This window comes from Columba livia, chromosome 1, assembly GCF_036013475.1.
Source record: "Columba livia isolate bColLiv1 breed racing homer chromosome 1, bColLiv1.pat.W.v2, whole genome shotgun sequence".
NCBI lineage: Eukaryota > Metazoa > Chordata > Aves > Columbiformes > Columbidae > Columba > Columba livia.
Genome location: NC_088602.1, coordinates 198,497,004 through 198,518,688, shown reverse-complemented (window position 1 = coordinate 198,518,688; position 21,685 = coordinate 198,497,004). Strand labels below are relative to the sequence as shown.

General features: G+C 36.3%; 2 protein-coding genes across 13 annotated transcripts in view; one reads left to right on the top strand and one right to left on the bottom strand.

Annotated features, from left to right (window-relative positions):
* The window catches only part of CCDC146 (coiled-coil domain containing 146), a 79,642-nt gene that overhangs the window by 51,415 nt on the left and 6,542 nt on the right, over positions 1 to 21,685 (bottom strand). For 9 of the 12 annotated variants that reach the window (XM_065049111.1, XM_065049113.1, XM_065049114.1 and 6 more), the window contains one exon: positions 18,508 to 18,674. The exons of the other annotated variants lie outside the window; for them this stretch is intronic. In XM_065049111.1, the coding sequence (XP_064905183.1) occupies positions 18,508 to 18,663 (156 nt within the window). In that variant the 5' untranslated portion in view covers positions 18,664 to 18,674. The remainder of the gene's footprint in view (positions 1 to 18,507; positions 18,675 to 21,685) is intronic. 12 annotated transcript variants of the gene reach the window in all.
* FGL2 (fibrinogen like 2) lies at positions 4,094 to 10,126 on the top strand. The gene is made up of 2 exons (XM_005498076.3): positions 4,094 to 4,856; positions 7,619 to 10,126. The coding sequence occupies exons 1-2, from the start codon at positions 4,109 to 4,111 to the stop codon at positions 8,323 to 8,325; spliced, it is 1,455 nt and encodes a 484-aa protein (XP_005498133.2). The 5' UTR covers positions 4,094 to 4,108; the 3' UTR covers positions 8,326 to 10,126.

Here is a 21,685-nt window from a genome sequence, read left to right as displayed (position 1 = left end):
TTGGCCAACTACATGGTCTGCTGTGGCAACAGATAAAATAATAGCAGTAAATTCTAGATATTGGGCAGGCAGATCTTCAGATGTCATAGGAGAAACAGAATGAATAGGAACTTAGTTTCACAGATCTTATTCTTTACAAATACTGCCCTCACCTTAACAGAAGGAGTGATATTCTTTGTCCACATGAATTTTGTAATATTGGTTACATTTACAACTGCTTGTATAAATATGTTACCTGCTACTTACATGCCCTGTGTCAGTGTTGCCTTTCTGTCAGTTGCCAGAATTTGTAAATAAAGTGAAGACCAATTTAAACAGATGTGGAAACCACCTGGCTACTAGTTCTATGTAATCTATATCTCACTAAGAACATTAACAGATAAAATGAAATGGGGGAGGACTGCCTTCCTTTTTGCGCTCTGCTGTGTTCTCAGACACATGAGGAAGCTGAACAGGCAGGCCCATGATCCAGCAGACAACATAAAGACTGTTTGCATGAAGAATGACTACTGAATTAGAAAAGGAAAATAATTGAATTAATCAGAATAATCCTAAATCAGAATTTGAATCTAGTATGGACTTCTGGAATATATTCCACATTGTGGAAAAAAATGAAGAATAATCCAATTACTTTTCACCCTCTTTCTCAGACAAAATGTATCACAGAATCACTGAAGTCTATGAAAACATTAAAAATATTACTGCAGCAGCTGAATCTTAACTCACCCCACCTCTGCCACCAAAATGTTTTACATGAATGAGCCAAGATGTGCTTCAGGTTTGTTCTTACCAAACATTCAAACTGCTTATGCAAACCTGGATGTTTTGCAGAACTCTGCTGCAGGAAATGTTAATTCCCCGCACAAAGCCAGGAATCAAAGAGATGGCAAGCTGTTGTGTTTTAAATTGCCATTGTCACTAGTTAAATTAATGTCTGCCTACAGTCTTTGTGGTTTTCTATTTGATCTACATTCCATTATCTGCCAGGAAAAACAACAAACCAAAACAACAACAGCAACAAAAATCGACAAAAACTCAAACAAAAACAACAACAAAACAAAACCAAAACCACCACAACAACAACCAACAAAACTTGCTTTAAAAAGTCATGGGAAATGGTTCAAGTTGCTTTTGATAAACTTTGAATAAACACTCCTAAGATAAGTCAGTTGGACAAAAATATATTCCTTCTTTAACCCTGAAACCACTGGGTAGTACGGGGAGCAGAATTAAAATATTCAGTAGAATTTAAGAATATCATGAGCTCTCAGTTATTTTCTTTATCTTTAGGAAGACGCGTCTGTAAGGAAAAATTCCAAAAGAGAAGACGAAGAGATGAAAAACTCCAAGAAAATGACCTTTAACCAAACAAAAGACCTTGGCAGAAAATTCTCACTTGTGGTCATCAGCTGTTACTCAGTGAAATCCTTTCACAGCTGACAAAGACTGGCTTTTGGGTTTTGTGATTGCTTAACCACTTAAAAGTTTTAAGTATTATATAGAACACTCTAGGGATCTAGAAAAGCTCCATCTGGGAAGAAACATTGTTTATAAACAAAGAACAAACTGCAGTTCTCTATTTTGATCTGGTCTGATATTTCTGCTATTAGTTAAGCTCCATCAGCATCTTACAGTATAAGATTGCTCAGTGCCCCTTCTGAGGGAAAAGACTTGTGAAAAACTCAGTTTTGAAAGTTTATTTCAGTTATCCCAAGGAAGACAGGGAGCATGAAACACAAAAAAAAGGCTGTGGCATACTACTTTGGGTTCCTGAAGAACGAACAGAGACCTGACAAAGTGTAGGAGAAGGATGCAGATACAGATATCTGATGGAGAAATGGGTCTTTTGGGCTCCCACCAGACTGCTGGTAGCCTAGCAGCAGAACAGCAACTAATAACAAAATCAGGAGGATAGCAGAGCTTTACAAGCTTACAGAAATCTCATCCATTAGAAGAAGTAGATATCTGAAAATTTAGATATATAAGGGATCAAAAATGAACGTGTCAGGACAAACATGTCTGAAAAGCTCAGATACTTCATGTTACTTTCTGCCCTTCTTGAAGTCACTCAGTTCTAACGATATTTTAGGCTTTCAATGCAGCACAACAGTCATAAGTTACAACAACATTTGCTACGAATTTAAACATTTCAAGGTAATTCATAAGACGTGGTCTACCAAGGATACTTATTATTAATTTTAGAAATACAGAATAATTTGTCCCCTCAAAAGTCACACAGCAGATAGCAGAGTTCACTGCAAGCTGAACAAACAGCAGTGTGGGGGAATGTGGTTTCCCAAACAGCAAGGATTTAAGGAACCCTATTATATTTCTAAAGCCCCTCAAAAGAGGCTGCTACGGCTTTCCTCAATTTAACAGCCATAAAGGAGAACAAGGCTCTGTAAATACCTCATTGTAAGACTGACAGAAAAAAAAAAATAGGAACTTATAAATCAAATAATTATTTTAAAATTTTACTCACAAATTAAATTCATACATTTAATCTACTGCTACAAACATTTCAGTTTTGATGCATTTTTAACAAAACTGAGGTGATACAAATGTCTTACATTCACACTGCAGTCCAGAGAGGGGTCTTTCACCTCACTGCTGGGGAACTTTCATGGTCTGAAAGGGTGAGAGACGCTGTTTTGCCCTGTAACTAAAAGCACCACGGCAGGTTCTGGGGTGTTCATTTAGAATATGGGAAGAGTAGATTCAAAACCCACTTCCAAGAAAGTACATTGTGCTGTGCAGGAATCTGAAGGAATTGTTGTAGCAGGTTGAACAAGAAGGGTTTTTTTACCAAGCCTCTCTCCTGTACTATCAATATAAGCCTGTGGTCTCTATAAAAGCTGGTAACATTCCAGAGAACATGAACTTATGGAGTATGCGTGTGACTAATGTCTGTTTAATGTTTAATCTGTATTATGCATCATTTCAAATAGGGTTTAGGGAAATAAATGGTTCAGGTTGGACTAATTAAACAAGAACTGGTGTAAAAATCCTTTACTCACGCAAGTTATTTGTCTCTGGACTGAGCTATGAATGCACAAAGACACGTCCACATAGCCCCGCTTTGGGGCACAAGGAAAATGACACAGATGATTAAAACTGCGCGGGCACCACGTGAGAACGGCAAAGGTGTGTGCAGAACAAACATGAGGAAGTACATGGCAATTGTCGCCTAGAGCTGAAGTATTCCATTCGGTGTCACTAGTCATGCAAAGTACACGGTTAGCTCTTCAAGCTGATACAAGGCACAGTAACAAGAAAAGCAGGAACCAAAGGTCAGGAATACAGAAAAGAATACTCCAAAATGATGAGCCCATGGGAGCTCCCTCCCTAGCTCCCTGCCTTGATTTAAAGAATTGCGGACATTATTCAGAACACCAGGATTTGCTCTGGATTTTAAGGACAATCAATCCAACAGCCAGGACCCCAAGCATCCAAGGTGGTGTGGGGGGGCTGTCTTAAGTTCTCTTCACTTAGAACTGTTCAATAAGAAGTACTCAGAATCAGATAACAGTGAATTTTAACTGCGATGTCACATACAAATCATTAATATTACAGATAGCTATTCTAAGCAGTGCAAGCAAAATAGGAAGAAGAAACTGCTGGTCATCCTTCTTAGTTTGTGACTTTACCCTGAAAAATGTTTGGAACCAAAACTACATGTGTGTTTCAACATGCTCTGGGGTTTAAATAATTTTCATGAATACATCTATTTAGTTATATTTTCTTAGGAAAAAGGGGATTCGGTATCAATGAAGCTATTGCTGTGGTAAACCTCAAACTGGGAAAGTGACTGCTTTTCACCTCTTCCACCTGCTGTGGGAAAACTATAGTCTAGTTTTGAAAAGCAGTTTTAGAATGCAAATGTTAAGAAGCAGATGTTAGAAGACTTATAACACAGACCTAAGTGTGTTTTTTTTTTTCCCTGGAAAGAAAATCTGTGTACAAGGAATGAAATTAAACTGCACAAGAGATCAGCACACATGCATTTCATTGTTTTGCTTACACATACTAGTTGTGAGTCAGGAATCCTCACTGAAACATGCTGCTCTTGCAGGCACTACCTACTTTGCTCTGCTATTAATCGCTCGTGATGCAAGCACTCCCACCCATTTCTGAGAACAGAGGAGGCAGTCTGATAACTCACAGGCTTCAAGCTGCCCTTATAAAGTTGTTCCACTTTTGCATACTTCCTCATACTGCTGGTTTCTCTGCAAAGATGAAGCTGCTCCTTTACTTAGTTTTGCTGAAGACAGCTCTCCTTACTTTAACAGATGTCTTTGCAGTTGTTTTAGAAGATGAAGAGGATGCTACAGAAGGAAAAGTTACTGGGACTTGTCCTATAAAGCTCAAAACTAATCGGAAATGTGAGGAAGGAGAGGATTGTCCATATCAGATAAATCTGCCTCCGATGACCATGCAGTTACCCAAAGAATTCAGACTGCTTGAGAAGACTCTCAAAGAAGTGCAGACCCTTAAAGAAGCAGTGAACAAGCTGAAGAAATGCTGCCAAGATGGCAAGCTGCAGGCAGATGACAACCAAGAAAGAGACAGTAGTAACGAATTCCTGCTACCTAATGCAGACACTCCAGCAGAAAACAGCAAAATCCAAGATAACAGAGTAAAGGAACTGCAAAGCAAAGTTAACAGAATGGCAACCAGTCTAAAAAATGCAAAGAACCAGATTCAGACACTGCAGGGTCGATTAGAGAAGATGAGCCTCATTAATATGAATAATGTAGAGCACTATGTTGACAGCAAAGTTGCTAATCTGACGTTTGTTGTGAACAGCCTTGATAACAAATGCTCTTCTAAATGTCCAGCAATGCAGCCGAGCCCTGGTATGTAACCTCTTCATTCTCACTGCCTGTATAAACTTTCTGTGCGTTTTACAAATATTAGATATACAATTTGAAATGTATTTTAATTAGATAGCTGTGCTGTTAACTACACAAGTTAAGTATTTGCTCTTCTAGTGTTTATTTATACTCCTATAAAACATTTCAGCTGCCACTAGAGGGTTACTGAGAGCTGCAGGTGCTCACTTCAGTTCCTCCTAGAACTGGACTTTATTATGGGATTTAAAACATGACGTTCCAAAGGACATTTTTTCTTTTCAGCTAGTAAATATGAAAAATTCACTTATTGTTTTACACCCTAGTACCCTTCATTAAGGATACTGAACATCAGTGAGCTACATATATTTTCTCCTTGTATGACAAGGGGTAAATTTTCTCTAGATGTGCCCTAGAAAACTGATTTTTTTCAATGTGAAACTGCAACTGTTCTGAAATGCTCTGCAAGTCATTATTACACATCGAGTGAATCTAGTAAAATTTTTAAACAGATGGGTAATAAAAGAATATTTCTACCGTCACAGCAAATACCTGGAAGGCTTGGCTAAAAAAGCTTATTAACAGTACTTCTCAAGAGGGTAATGTATGTACCATGATTTTAATACTAAACCCTCAGTATAAATCCCATATCTAAGCAATATAAAAAACAGGTGTTCTCACTGACAAACAGGTTTTATATTATTTTTTAACTGTCCTAATTAAAATTAAGAAATAGAATTAATAATTTCTTTCTAATGTTGACAGTTAAGGAAGATTTTTTTTAATTAATGAAGTGTTTATATCACATATAAAATATTTGAAAACAATAAATATTCACAAGATTGTCAGCGTATTCTACCACTCAGATACCATACATATGATGATCAGGCATTTTATATAAGAAGATAGAGCTCTCTAGAGAAAAAGCAAGGAAAGATCAGAGTGCTTTATGGTTTTTAAGACTCTGTTACTTAGTGTTCAAGCTCAAAATAAAACTGTTCTTCTGTCTACCCCTATTAAAAATTGAAGGATCTGCAGATGGTACAGTGTATGTACAGCTGAAATTCTTGTAAGTTTGAAAAGAATAAATGAATAATAATAAAGGGAATGCTTTTACTGTATCAGATATAAATCAGTATAAATCAATTAATTCAGATAGAAAGCATTCACAAAAAGCATGAGTGATATTTGTTATATTGATAATGTGCAATGAATCAAATTCAAATACAGTAATTCATAACAGACTAAATTAATTTTAGGTATTTCTCACACTTAGTGAAATGTTTGGTACTATTCATAGTATATGATCATGTCGATATTCCTTATGTTTTCCAGTAACTGATGCTAAAAGTGTTTGTAGCAGCCATACATACATTACAAAAATTAGCAAGGATAACAGCTACAACCATTTCTTATACAGTAGTTATTCCTCCTTCCACTGAAACTAACAGAAAAACTTATTTCAATAGGAGCTGAATTGGATTATAGAAGCATTTTAGCTGAAATGTATATTCTCTGTCAATATCTGCTCTGAGACTTAATCCACCAAAGATCTTACACAAGGTTCAGCAAAATAAGTGAGAATCTATTGTGGATTTAGATTTGGCTTTTAAGCCTTCAAATCCTACTCTTTTTGCTGTCCTAGATGTCCAGTTTTCTGTACTGGCAAATGAGGACTCCTGAGTCATATCCCCTGTTGCAGCCTGAGAACTCTCCTCCCTTTCAAGAAGCAATTTAATTGCTTATATTTTTCTAGGAAAAATATGCAATTCAAGCCTGCAAATGAACATGCCCATAAATTCATGCCTGCAACAGAAATGAACATTATGGTTTTGGCTCTTAACTCAGAACTTCTGAGAGGTCTCTATCACTTACTTAAGTACCTGGAATTATAACACCATGCTGTTGAACACAATGTCATTACTGGATGACATTGGGGATCAAAAATTGATTTTCACTGGATTTTCACCAGGAAAAACCTGGGTGTATTTTTCTTCTGAATAAAATACACCATCCATTGTTGGGAAGACATTGTGGTAATGGTAGGTGATAAAACGTTTCCTTACTGTAAAGCCAGCAAAGTCACATACACGGGAAAGCAGCGTCACTTTTCTAGCTTAATGTTTCTAGGAATCACAGTATTATAACAACAGATGAGACAATTTTATTGTTCTTTTTCCTGCTTCCTAAAGTGCAGTCAACATCAATACATGAAACATTCCTAACAATGTTATGTTCTGTATCAAATGACGTCAACTGAACTACAGCCAGGTTAAAGTCATTCCCATATGGACAAAGTTTTTCTCTGACATGCTGCCAGATGAAGATTTTAATTATAGACAGGATGCACTAGTACACATTTAAATATATAAAGCAGCAAGAGCGTACATGCGAAGCATTAGAAATATGGACTGAAGAAATCAGGCTGAATTTACAGGAGGTAAGGAAAGGATAAGGATAAGGGTAGAGAAAAGGAGAAAAGGGAAAGCAGACAATGAAAATGCTGCATCCCGGACAGTTTTGATACAAAACATGATTTAAATTGGCTTTTTTGGACAGTTCTCTGATATGGAGATCCTAGGTGGTACCTATTAGAGAGTAAACCTGATGGGAAAAACAAAGTTTCTGCCTAGAGCTGAAACTGCTGTAACACTATTTCCTATGTAGAAGTCTCTCCAATCCAAGTTCTGCATGCCACATCAGTAAAAAATGTGTTTATTTTTCAATTGAAATTATGTTTATTCTAACACTATCTGTTCTTCCACCAGTTATACAAATAATGCAGAGAGACTGTGCTGATTATTACACAGCAGGCAGAAGGAGTAATGGGATCTACAGGATTAGCCCTGACCCCAGAAATGGCAGCTTTGAAGTTTACTGTGACATGCAAACCCACGGAGGTGGCTGGACGGTGCTGCAACGGCGTCAGGATGGTAGCACAAACTTTAACAGAACCTGGAACGACTATAAAAACGGCTTTGGGAACCTCAGCAGGGAGTTTTGGCTGGGGAATGACAAAATCCACCTCCTGACAAAGAGCCAGGAAATGCAACTGCGAATTGAACTTGAAGATTTCAATGGTATCAGAGAGTACGCTAAATATGAACATTTCTATGTGGCCAATGAATACCTAAAGTACCGCCTAAGCGTTCACGGCTACAGCGGCACAGCAGGTGATGCCCTTCACTACAGCAAGCGTTACAACCACGATCAAAAGTTCTTCACAACGCCGGACAAGGACAACGACAGGTATCCGTCAGGAAACTGTGGAGCGTACTACAGCTCGGGCTGGTGGTTTGATGCGTGCTTGTCCGCCAACCTCAACGGCAAGTACTACCACAACAAATACAAAGGTGTCCGCAACGGCATTTTCTGGGGTACATGGCACGGTATGTCTGATGGTATTCCCAGTGGATATAGGCAAGCCTTTAAATCGGTAAAAATCATGATCAGACCCAAAAGTTTTGTGCAGTAATTCTATACCTTTCTTTTAACTAGTTTGCATTGGATTGCACTCAAAATCATACTTACTCAGTATTATACTCAGAATTCAAGTATTCAGTTATGTTTGGCATAAAACACTTCTAGACAAAACAACATACTTCCACATAAATTTTTAGAGATGGTTTGACCCACATAACATCTTAAAAACAGATGTTTCTGAGTAGTTTTTGCTAAAACTTAGCAGAGGTTAAGTCTTAGTATTGTTATGTAAATATTCTAAACATTGCTTTTGGTGCTTTTACTGACTGTGATATACCAGCTTCTGTGATTTCAAACTTTGAAATGGTCTTCCATGAATTGTGTCTGAATAAACACATGAAAATAACTCAGAGGTAAAACTGATAATGTACACATTTTTCAACACTTAGAATGAAAATTAGTCTCTCTGGAACAGCCCGACTTTTTGTATCATCTATCCTTCACATCTTCAAAGGTATACCATGGCAATATCAATATAAATTAGGAAAACTACTACAAATTACTATTTTTAAAGGACTGGGAAACAGAGGACAACATGGTTTGCCCAAAAACATGAAAAAAAGCCTTGAAGAAAACTTAGAAAAGGAAGATGATTCCCAAATCTTATGCACTTTATCAAAGATTACTCAAAGTTGGTGAAATAATTGAATAAAAGCAAGTGGAAATAATGTAGAGAGAATGTAATGAAAGACAACATTCTTGCTCATTTTGGTTCCTCCATTCAAGCTCAAGGTCCTACCTTTTGTTTGTGGGAGAAAGGAGCTGTTACATAGCTTATTGCACATTTGTATAGTCAGGTAGACAGGTAGGAAGAAGACCCACCAAGAAGAATCTGTGTCTTTGCATTAATGCCTCTGAATACACACAAAAAGTGTTTCCAGTGCCATTTTGCTTTCTCCTGTACCTTTTAGGTAAGACAAATGTTACAAGATAACTCTTGAAGGGACTAAAGCTCTCATTTAAGTTCTTCTCACTCTAGGTAGACCTTCAAATTGTAAAAAAGATTATAAATATTTTGTAAGATATAAAAAGATTATGTTCTCCCCTTTTCCTGGGTACCCTTTTGTAGCCACAGAAACACGAGCAAACCACTGACAAGTGTAAACAGAAAAAAGAACATGCGAGAGACTTGGTTCTTCTCAAATATCACAAATGAAACAACCCAATTTTCAAATACCTCAGGAAGTGCAAATTGGAGATAAGATTATTAAAGCTCATGTTGTAAAGGATGAGCACAAATTTGACTACATGGATCTATTGCTTACCCTAGAGAGGACACGTCTCTAACTACAGTGACCAGCTTTCTGAACAGAGATGCAATTTATCTTAGCAAGAGGCTATTTTGCTATATTGCTTATGTCAATCTTGAGATGCAGATAATCTATACTAAGACTGTATTTCCAGTTAAAATGTGGTGTTTGCTGGCATAGCCTTTCTGGTTAAAAGAAACACACAAAATAAGACCTAAGTATGCACCTGACCTAATACTTTACAAATATGACCCATTTTTTAAGATGAGAATGAGAAATATTATGGTTACAAGTTATGCAAGTGAGCAACAGTGGCAACAGCTAAATTGTAAAATATTAATATATATATTTTAAGGAAGTAAATACTTTGAAGGATATTCAGTGTGGTTTAGGATATGTCAGTTTGGTTTTTAGTATTTCACTTTTAAAGAGTAATGGAAAATTTTAATCGCAAGATGTCTAATCTTTGCTTGAGAACATGTTTTGAAGCTATAGAATATTTATTTTGGGATAAAAAAGGATTGTCTAAACTAAAAAAAAAAAGCAACTTATAAAGTATTGGTTAGAAGAGCAAATGTCTAATAGTATATGGTTACATTTAGTAATTTTGCATGAAATGCACAATTTGCTCCTATTCATTATATGGTAACTAGCTAAGTATGACTTATGGTATCTACAAGCTTCTACTTGAAAATGTCTTTTACCTGCTAAGTTCTTACAAGAGAAACTGTCGTTTTTATATCCTGTTTAAAAGAAACTTCATAAAACACCAAAATTTTAACAGAAAAAAGCAAATGTGACTAATATAATCCACAAAAGCCTTGTAATGTGGTTACACGAATGTGAATATTACCTGCCTGGAACTGTTGTAACCGAGTCCCCATCCATGTGTACTAGTTTTAAAAAGTGTAACTCCAACTACTTGTTGCAAGCATTATCTTTGTTTTTCCTTGGTGTCATAAAGTTAAGTCACACTGTTAAAGCTGTACTACTGTCATAGAAGTTTATGGAAAATAAAAAACTAAAATATCATCATTTGTTTTATTGATTTTCTATAAAAACTGAAGAAACACATACAACTTTAGATGACCAACAACGATGACTATGAGACATGCCAGGAGACTAACTGGTTGTAAGGACAGTCCTTAAGAGATCTATTTTATGACACTTCAGCTGCCAGGTAATACCAAATACCAAAGAGAAAAAAGTAATTGCTAAATCAAGAGTTTACATTATCTGTATCTTTAACATGAAAGAGGAGAAGCATCTGGTTTTTGTACTACACGCAACCTTTCAGGTCACATGCGAGTTTCATCAAAGCATGTCAACAGAAATAATACGCCAAATTAAAGCATACAATTTTTTATACAAACGAAAGCATTTGTTCTCTGCTTAAGGCTTAATAATTCAAAACATGTCTTTCAATTTACAGAAAATACCTTGTGGTTTTGATCTTGCTAATATTTTAACTGCAAATTTCAGTGAAGAAGATTACTAACAGTGGGTTTGCTAGCAAAATTCCTATGTTTTTTTTCCACAGAATAAAGGCACAAACCCATCTGTTCTATGTGATCAGCCAAGTAGACTGTAATCTCTTGGCTTTCTATGCATTGCTTAAACAACAACAACCAAAAAAAAATCAGAAAAAATGAATTTTAAAAAAGCAACAACAGAGAAGAAATGAAAAGAAGATCTGAAAGCAGAGATTTTTAACTTTTTTCTTCCTTTTTTTAATGCAAATATCTGTTTCCTTGATGGTGTTTCTGAGGAAACGCTGCAGTCAAACTCAGAGCGTGAGTTGTGAACAGGTAGTTTGGCAATCCGGTGGAAAATAAACTGGAATTTATGTGACCATTTTCAAAGGAAATTAATATGGCTCTCAATCTTTACCTAGGACATCGAGTTTATAACTTAAACCAAAATCAAACAAACAAACAAAAAAAGGTGCCAAACTGACTTAGCTTCTCTGACTTACTTGTGATAGAAAAATCAAAATAGGAAGGATGCGCAGAATAAAAAAAACAAGATAAGAACTAAATACTGGGCTACCAAGAAAGACATTTGAAATGTATTTTTATAAATGTGTTCTGTAATCTTTTTTTTCAGGACATAAGAGAAAAATAACACTATATATATGGGTCTGAAGACATCGACAATAAGTTTCAAAAACAAATGGATGAACCAATACCCGCCAACAGGTCCTGCTAAAGGCAAACTTTCCTCTTACTAAACTGATCTCTTTCATTAACAGCTTTAACAAAACTTTCATGGAATTATAATACTTCTGCCAAAAGTGAATTTGGCCATCACCCTCAGTCATAACCAAAACCAGAAAACAATGTTTTAAGATGATGTATCAAATCCAACCCTCACACAGGTCATGAGAACAGGATGTGGGTCAATAATATTTTTAAGCCTTCCTTAATAATTTTTTCCAATCTCAGTAAAAAAGAATATTTTTGGAAATTAATCAATACTTGAAAAAATATCCCAAATTGCCTAATTATGTTTATATAATCAAGACAAACTGTAGTCTAATCAATACTACAGAAATAGTATGTCAACATTTAGAATTGCACAGTAGAAAATAATAAGTATATTTTAAGCAATTACATTGAGTCAATGACTTTTACGGAGAAGTGGGATCTGCTTTGAGGAATAAATTCTCTTTTATTTCTTTGGCCAGAATATAAAAGGCTCTCTGCTTACTTCTGCAGCTCAACCTCTACATGCTACAACCAAAGAGAAGGATTCTTTCTCATGCAAATCTTTAAGGCTCTGTTCATTAGGAGGACACAGGTTTTTTGAATAAGGAAACTAGAAATCACCTTTTTAACATTCAAAGTAACCTAATCTGTGTAACAGATGATTCTCCACCACTGGATATTTTTATCACATGCATGTTTGGTGAACATCGCCTTGGCTTCCTCACAACACAGTTGCGCTGACCTAAACATCATAGGCCAAGGCCAGGTAGACTCACAATTTCAGTACAAGATCCCCCTGTTTTGGAACATCAGATCTCAAATACATATTTCACGTGGGAAAAGGGGAAGAGGAAGACAACTTTGGAACATAAAGCAGCAACATGCTTGACTTTTTAAGTCTCAGAAATTGTTGAGAAAAGGAAAAAATGCCAGTTAAAGGTTATTCCTAGTCTCGCAGCTTTAAGGAGATGTGTTCCCTTTGTGTGGCATGAAATCTGCACTCACTTTATAACAGCATAGAAGAAACAACACATCAGAAATGCTTTCAAATGTGCTTTTCAGGAACAAACAGAAATACCACCTGCTTTGTGACAATACGAACACATGCAACAGCTCCTGGCCTTGTTTCCTCACCATGTCACCTGCAAGCAGTAAGAAGAATCTCTCCATAGAAAGGGCATATTACACTGGCTCTGTTCCCACTGCTGCGGCTTTAAGGCATCTGTAAATTCAGGCCACTCTTCTACAGCTTTTTATAGGAGTTACCACTAATTGGAACAATCAACATACCCATCACAACCACTCATCGGTTTAACATTCCCTCTGCAAACTCTTGCTTGCTAAAAGCTGGTGAAAAAAACCCCAGACTCTAGCTTACAGACACATTATCAACCCTAGGTGACTCCCCAAGTGACCATACCAACAAAGTTTAAAAAGGTTTATTTAATTAGCAGTTAAGTTAAAAAGGTTTATTTAATTAGCAGTTAGATTCCAGTGGGTGGAGGCAACATCTGTCTTTGCTGTCTGTGCCAACACATTTACAGAGCTTTTTTGTTGTGCCAGGAACCTTTGAAGCATGTAAAGTGGAGTGTGCCAGGATCAGCTTAAGTTTGAAAATGTTGTTTGCATTCAACAGCTGTGCTAAGATTTGTACATCTTTGATAGAGCACATACATGTCTGGAGAATGCTGAAACAAATTAACCACTGCTATGGTTACTGTGCAAAAATATACTGATAATCATACTTTATAAGAGTAGAAAGCACACTACAGTATGCATAAGTGAACAGAAATAAAATTTGTGCTCCTATAAAAAAAATCTTAGCCTACTAGACTAGTTTTTCTATCCAATTTTTCATTTAAAGTTTTATCAACTTTTTTTTTTTTTTTTAAAAAAAAGAAGGAATCTTGTTTATACCTACCATTTAACCTAATTTAGGAGAGAATTTTAAAAAAGCTTGGTAGCAAAATAAATCAGAAAAGTATATATTTTCTAGTGTGGCATTGTTAGATGTCAGAATGCCATTGAAGAAATATATGAAATACTGATTCTTAGTATTTATATTTAAAAGCTGCCACCAACCCTCATGTGACTTTGTCTTCTTTCTTGCAGCACAGATGAGAAAAAAAGAGAAAAATGAAAAGTACCTTTTCCCCCTTAAACCACATTCAAACACTGAACATATGCATCAATTCATGACTTTAGAGTTCTTCCAGCTAGCAGATCCACATGAATCGGTGTCAGAGCAGCAGAAGCAAAATTTGCTTGAGAACTCTCTGTCACAATACTGTTCCTTTTTTGGTAAACATGGTGATTTTGCTCTGTGTTTCCAGTGGAAACAGGATTTTGGTTAACAAACATCTTCATTAGCAGTTCGCCAGTTTTGGCAGTCAAGGGTAAGAAGTTCATTGATCTCAGAAACATGTCAAGTTTCAAAATAGTCATGAAAAATATTCATGAAAGGTTCTTTCTGCTTCCTGATGGAAGGTGGCAATAGGATGCCTGGACATCAGCAAAAACAAATGTAGCATGATAGTGACAATTTCCATTAAAAAAAAAAAAGGCATCTCAAATTAAAGACTTGGTGCTGGTACCATGTACAGGGCACAGTCCATTTTATTTTAACAGGATACAGAGTGCATGAGTCTGCATTACATCAATCGGAGAAATTTACCAAAGGAGTTTATTCTTCTGCAGGTTTAGATTTAGCACATAGATGGACAACGTTCATTAGCAGAAAGGGATTTTTGTGGAACCTTCCAAATAAAGTGCCCGCTTGCTGAATCTGGTAAATAGCAAAGCACTTTTTACTCCCAGGTACACTATTTATGGAATGAAGAGCTCCCTCGTAGCATCCGCTACAAAGACATGCAAGATAAATGTTGCTAAGTCTTTTTTCCAGCATCGTATTAAAACCGGATGTATACGTTTCAGTGGACTAACAGGTATCTTTCTAACCCAAGAACATACCAACAAAAGGAAGAAAAAGAAAAAGCACAGCATAGAAAAGCTCAGACACATCATCCCTGAGTAAAGCCTAACAAGAACTGCTAATACAGTGCTAACTGAAAAAGACCTCAAACTGCAGGAAGCTACCCTCCCAAGATTTGATTTCTCCTTTTTTTTTCTTTTCCAGAAAAACATGAGCTTGTACCTAATTCATAAATAAACAGAATTAACTACATAGAATTAAAAGATACTAGGCTCCATGACTGATTTTTCCTTCTAACTGAAAGAACCTGAAGAAGACTAGGTTTCAGGAAGTCTGTGGATTAAAAAGATAAACCAGTAGATTTTGTAAGTGGTTTATCAACTTCATTAAATCTTGGAAATTTTGCAAAGATAAAATGGATGGAAAACTGTTCCTGGAGCCCAGCTGTCTGTGATTCACTATGAAATTGGAAAGATGTATAGAGCAGGCTCTTTTTGTCTCTGGGACTAATTGTGACTTGGGTAAAAAACCCCCACAAATTAAGCAACAGAAAAGACTTGAAAGACTTTAACAGACTAAAACTAAAACATAAACAGCATCATTTTGATAACTAATGTTTTATTTATTTATGTACCCATTAAAATGGGAAAGCCTGGATAAGGTGAAGAAAAGAAAGAACAACTTGATTGTCCAGAGCAAAAATGTGCTACTATGCAGTGCAGGGAAGGGCAAAAATTATGAGAGTGGGCAGGACGCAATTTGTAAATCAGTCTTTTTCATTTTCATTCTACCTAATCTTGTCATTTTGAGCATTTAATCCAGTTTCATATCATGTTCTTTTGCTTTTCATATTCAAATGGCCATTCCAGTATGTCCTGTGCTGCTTTAGCAGTAATAGTATCATCTCGTAACAAGGATGATATAAGAATAAAGGAAGATGTAAAATGAATTATATTATCATCTCTTGCAAAGAAATCATAACAATTTGCATGCAAAGGACGAGTATAAATTCAGAGCATTTGGCTGAAGCTAGCTACTAGTAAAATACTCATTTTATAAAATTATTAGCACTTGAAATTTAGACAATGTACATGACATAAAATTTGATACTTTTTTGCTGTCTTTTATGAATCAAATTACATATACATGGTCCATAATGCACTAAATCAAAAATTCAAATGGCATAATTTATTACATCTTAATGTAGCATTTATCCAAGTAACGTATTTATTTAAACATTCAGGTACTAAACTAAGTCGTTTTCCATGAAAATTATTAACATGATGTAGATTGTTTCATTTCTAATGGCATAAACTAGAAGGAAACAGGATATTAGGAAAGATTGACAAGTCAAGAAATTCAATTAGAAGTGTTAGGAAAAAGGCCTTTATTTCAAGGACATAACAGAAGGCGAAAATAAGTGGAAAGTGGTTTTAATGAATGTATGGCAGTCCTCTAACCAACAGCAGTGGAAGTACTGAGTGAGGCTGATGTCAACTTGGGAATAAATAAAAACACTTGGTGTAAAGAAGCAAGTCATGATGGACTGAATGGGTTTTGTTCAAAACTCTGTCCAGCTTTTAGTATTTTTATCTAACCCATAAGGCTAAACAATGTCACTATGTGTTATTAAAAATGAAGGAGAAAGAGTGCGCATGTTTGACTCCTTGCTCTCTACATGTTTGACTGAGAAACAAGACTGGCTTGACTAGAAGTTTTATTGCTACATGGGATGTATCTGTTCTCATAACATCAGAAGTTTTCCCTTCTGATAAGTATTTGCTGCTATGCAGGAATAAATGACTAGTCAGTAAACCAGAGACAATATGATCCAATTCTGCTTCTGTGGAAAAATTCCGAAAGCTCTTCCAAGAAGCTGAAAGCAGTGTCAATGCAACAGCCTCTGTGGTGACCGAAGTCATATATTTATCTCTGAATTATGTATAAAGTTCAACACAGGAAAACAAACACGTCAGTGAGAGAGAAGAAATGTGAAGAAGTGATGAAAAGCCAAAGCACAAGTACGAACTGTTAAAAATTATGGTAAGAATAAATGAGTCATCGATCCCTTTTGAAAAATGACCAAAAGACCTCGTTATGAAATCTTATGCAAATTACTTACTTCAGTTTTCCACTGCACATTTTTCCCCTGAGTTGGGAACAACTTCTAGTACTAAGGTTACCCTGTATTTCCCAGTAATGGTTTACAATATTATCAAGAGTTAAACAAGCTGGGCTTAAATTTGACACATAGAATAACCTCTTTTGAAAGCCAAAAGATCTGACAATTTTCTAGAATAAGGCTAGAAAAAATATGTTTTCCCATTAATATAAATAAGGAAAACAAAGCATAAATGTAGAATATATTTTAGAATGTTATATCATTTAGTTTTATTTTGTTTAGGGAGGGATGGGGGGTGAAGACATCTTGTAGTAGGCATATGCTACTTGTTGACATACCAAGAATTCTACCACAACTGAAAATCTATAGAAAAAGTATTCAAGTAGGCGGAAATAAAAGTACTCCCCAAAATGCAGTTTCTGTCCATAGGAGGATTTCTGTAAGGTGAGAAGTCATCTCTCTCTGAGAGTTGAGCTGTCCTGGACTTTTGCAGTTGCCTTGAACTGAGAATTAAAGTTTTTTGTGCTACAAAACTGGAAGCTGTGGGTTCAACATACGCTGGCACTGGTCTGAAAATGGAAATCTCTCTCCCTCCTGTATGCTCCACTTGAATGCACAAGAGATTAGAGAGTGCAGGTCCATGCTATGGTCAGTACGATCTAGTAGCAGGACAGGAAAGGGTCAGCCCTATTTTCCTCTTCACTACAAATTCTTGTCCCTTCCTTTCTGTTGACTTTATGTCCAAGGCAGAGAGAGCTGGACGAGCAAGCTGATCTGACAGATCCAAGCTGGAAAGAGCCCAAGGTAAAGCAACTGAAAGTAAGAACTTTAAGAAAAATGTGAAGTATGAACAAAGCCTGCTTAGGTTATAAGGGAGATGTATATGTTTATGATAAAGAGGGCAGAAATTGATTGCTCTCCATTGTCACTGTGGGAAGGGCAAGAAGAAACCTGCATTATTCACTCCAAAGGAAATTCAAACTGAGATTTAGGAAAAACTTCTTTTAAAAACTCTAGCAATGATGAAATGCTGAGAAAGGATACAAAGAGCTTAACAAAAGAACAAATTAGACAAATATCTGCAGAGGATCTACTTTAGTATAAATTTTGGATTAGATGATCTTTCAACATTTCTTCTGACATTACATTTTTAAGCATTCCATTTGATATGAATGTGATATCTTAATTTCTAAGCTATTTCTAGTACTCCAAAAGTTTCTTTGACACAGAAAATTCTCCAAAAGAGACTGCGTTCCAAAAGGTTTCTTCTGTCACCATCAATTACTAGTGCCTCAGAAGTCACTTACCTTGGATTTTTCCTTCAGCCTTTCTAAAAAATATGATGCAATTACCTTTATAGCTAGAATACTACAAAAATGAGACCTCTCTGTTCTCATTCCCCGTAAGGCCATGGTCACTGAAAAAAATGATGTGATTTTCTGTTAAGCACACCATCCCCAGCAAGAATATGCCCCATGTATCTTACTGCTTCACAAAATATTCTTACCACTTAGAAAAAAAGAATCAGAGAAGAAATGGGGCAGCTACAAGATAACCTGTGGTAACAACCTTTGATTACTAACACCAAAATACACATTTCAGGTTAATTGATTTGGACACAATATACAGTGTTACAGATAGAGAAAGCTGTGGCACATGGTACCTCATCTAAACACTGAAATGCAGGACTAGCAGCTACATCGATGGATCCCTCATCTCGGCTATAAACTGTTGGCGCTAGAGTGCAGATCAGTTGCTCATTCTCGATTTCCGATTCTGTGTCACTGGAACTGGAACTTTCTTCACCAGTCTGACTCATTGTTTGAAGTTCTAGGAAGTAATGAAACCACCAAAATAGAGTAAATTAGATCTAGGGATATACGTGACTGTGCAAGAGAAGTGCAAAAGAACGCACATTAACATGTGACACCCACATTAAACAACAAAAGTCACAATATGAGCAAGGTGGTGGGTCTAGTTATAACTTCATGAAAGATTGTAAGAGGTTGCACTATTACTGTATCATTCTTTGAGTATTTTAAAAATCCTCTAACAGTTGGTTGTATCACCATCACATAAATGTTAGACAACATGCAAAACAAGATTTCTTAAAAAACAGGCATTGAATAATAGATTTACGCTGGGAAAGGCCTCTGGGGTCATCTAGTCCAATCTGCTGCTCAAAGTAAGGCTAATTTCAAAACTGAATTGAGTTGCTTAGGGCTTTGACTAGCTGAGTTTTGAAAATCTGTTGAACTGAGGAGTCCAGCCACTGCCTGCAAATTTGCCTTACAAAGGAAATCCCCAAGTGGGCAGGCCTCTGGCAGTTCTAAGTACTATGATCTTTCCTCTGCCATGTTCATAAGACTAATCCAAGAATGTGTTTTCCCTTTTCTCTACCCAACATAAGCTCACCTTTCATTGTGTCCCTTGACCTTGCAGAGAGTAATTACGTAGAAAAGGAACCCCTTCGCAGAACACAGAGGCCTTGAGGACAAGAACTAGTCTAACTTGTGTGAGTAACATTAAAGTTATTCATGTCTGTAAGTCATTGTGTGTCCATACTTTAAAAAAACCCTCAAACCTAACCCAACAAATAAACCCGAAACCATACAAAAGGAGAAAACAATATAAAATCTGAGACTAGGAGGTAGAAACACACTGAAATAAACAATTCTCCTGAGATCTCATGTCAGAGCTCCTATGTAGTACCCACATTTCAGTCAAGTAACAGGGTATGTTTTTAGTATCTGCGACCTCTGCTAAAATAATGTGACCCTGAAAAATATCCAAGTGAACTAATTCAAGAGTAATAATAAAACTCACAGGATTCAAGCCATATTTTGATCCCCTTTTTTCTTCCCTGAAAGAAGAAGCTTTAAAAGAGGCTAAAAGCCAAATTTTATAAACATAGCTGTTCTATAAGCTTTACCTTGAAGAAAGCTCTTTTTCAAATTAGTTAACAGTTTTTGTTTTGTTTCATTTTGTTTTGTTTTAATAAATACACAGAGAGAGAAATAAAGGAAAGTTGGAAGAAGTAGGGTTGTTGGAAACCTGATAAGACAGCAGTGTCTGTCAGGTCGGTACTTGTCACTATATCAAGTGCCAATTGATAGCTGCCAAAAGCATCTCCTGGCATAACAGTATCTTAAGAGTTTTGATATTCAAAGAGCTTTGCAATGATGACCTTTTGCCTGAAGGCAGCATGAAACAAGACAAAAACATTTCAGGAGAGAGACGTAAGAGAGATGTGATGACTAAAGAGGGAATAAGCATCTTACAGAGGGAAGAGTGATGAAGGAGGACCTTGGAGGTACATTGAAATCTTGCCATGACACAGTGAGATGGGGGAGCCATAGGTTATCTGTAGAGCAAAGCACAGCAGAAAGGGGAGATGGAGAATGTTCCATCCAGGAATTCAATAATTCCTTCACAAGTTCACTAAAGCTGGCCATGGATAAAGTGAATGGGAAAATCAGTATCACAGTACTTCACTTCAAGATTTTGGGAGAAAGATTGATGAGTTCTGCAAGTGCTCACCTGACACTAGCAGATCTTTCTCGATTCACAACTATGCAGAAGTACTATTACACGGAGAACATTGTATTCTGCTGTAGGACAAAACCATTATAAAGCCCTGATCAGCTGCTGAAGATGCATAATCCACTGCAGATTAGTCAGTCTTGACATCATTCAGCCTTTTACAAAACATATGGGAGACTCGTTTCTTTTAAAAGGGACCTTTTTAAAATTTAAATCAAGGAGAATCAAAATTAAAATTGTAATAAAATTGAGAAGAACTTTCAAGAAATTTCAATAGTATATACTAGATTTCTCCAATGAAACAACCAGAGCAATTTTGCATTCCAAAGCCAGGAAGCTGATAGTTAAGAAAAATACAATTTCTTTTTACAATTGTGGTAGGAAAAGGAATTTTAAAATGTTGTGTTCTATGCATCAACCTTTTCAAGAGTCCCTTGTCAGTAAAGGTAGAGAAGTTTATACTGGCAAGTTTAGGCTTTCTTCAGTGCTGTTTGGAATTCCTTCAGGAACATTTTGACTTTTAGAGAGATTTCAGTGGCTGTATTTGCTTATGGAAAAAAAAGCAATTTTATGATCTCTCCTGGAGGAGTCAAAACATTGTGAAACAACTGTAAACATCATAGAGGCCAAGAAATAATCTCTGAAATACTGTACATAAACATGTATGCACATTTATAAACAGAGCAATTTTTCATTTATAAAGAACTGCTGAATACCTTAGCATACACATTTCATGTTTATGGCTGCGGCTGCTGCTTTATTTGTTTCTCTAAAACATATGGGAAGAATTTAGACAGAGCAAGAAGCACTCTTGAAGAAACTCCAAGCAGAACAATGCCAAAAACTGAGGGCTTCACGGGTGTCAGCACTTTTGTTGATCTTGTATGTGAAACATACAGTTGATGCCAGTCAAAAAATACACTTCCGCATGGTGTGGTAGTACAAAGGAGTCCTTGCCAAGACTCCAGTTTGCTGGGCAGAAAAGAACAAAAGCAACCTTCAGAATCTGAAAAGTTTATAATATTGTGTTAAGACACAACCATAGACAGCTGACCAAGAGGAAAGCAATGAGACAGCCTTCGCTAGTGTGATAAGCGCTGGTCTCCACTCCTTTTGAAGAGAGAAGATGACGGACTGTAACAAAAGACATGTACGATTATGGGAATAAGACATTGAAATAAGTTTAGCATTCTTCAATCACCTGCTACATAATTAAGTTTAAAATTCAGCTTATACAAAATTGGATATGTAAAGTTCAAAAAGCAAAGTGGAAATTTTGTAATTTTGCTATATCTGAT

Excerpts from the sequence above, each read along its gene's own strand:
- FGL2 (XM_005498076.3), top strand. The coding sequence starts at position 4,109 with ATGCAAGCACTCCCACCCATTTCTGAGAACAGAGGAGGCAGTCTGATA. Across the intron at positions 4,857-7,618 it reads AGCAATGCAGCCGAGCCCTG|TTATACAAATAATGCAGAGA; the intron begins GTATGTAACCTC and ends TTCTTCCACCAG.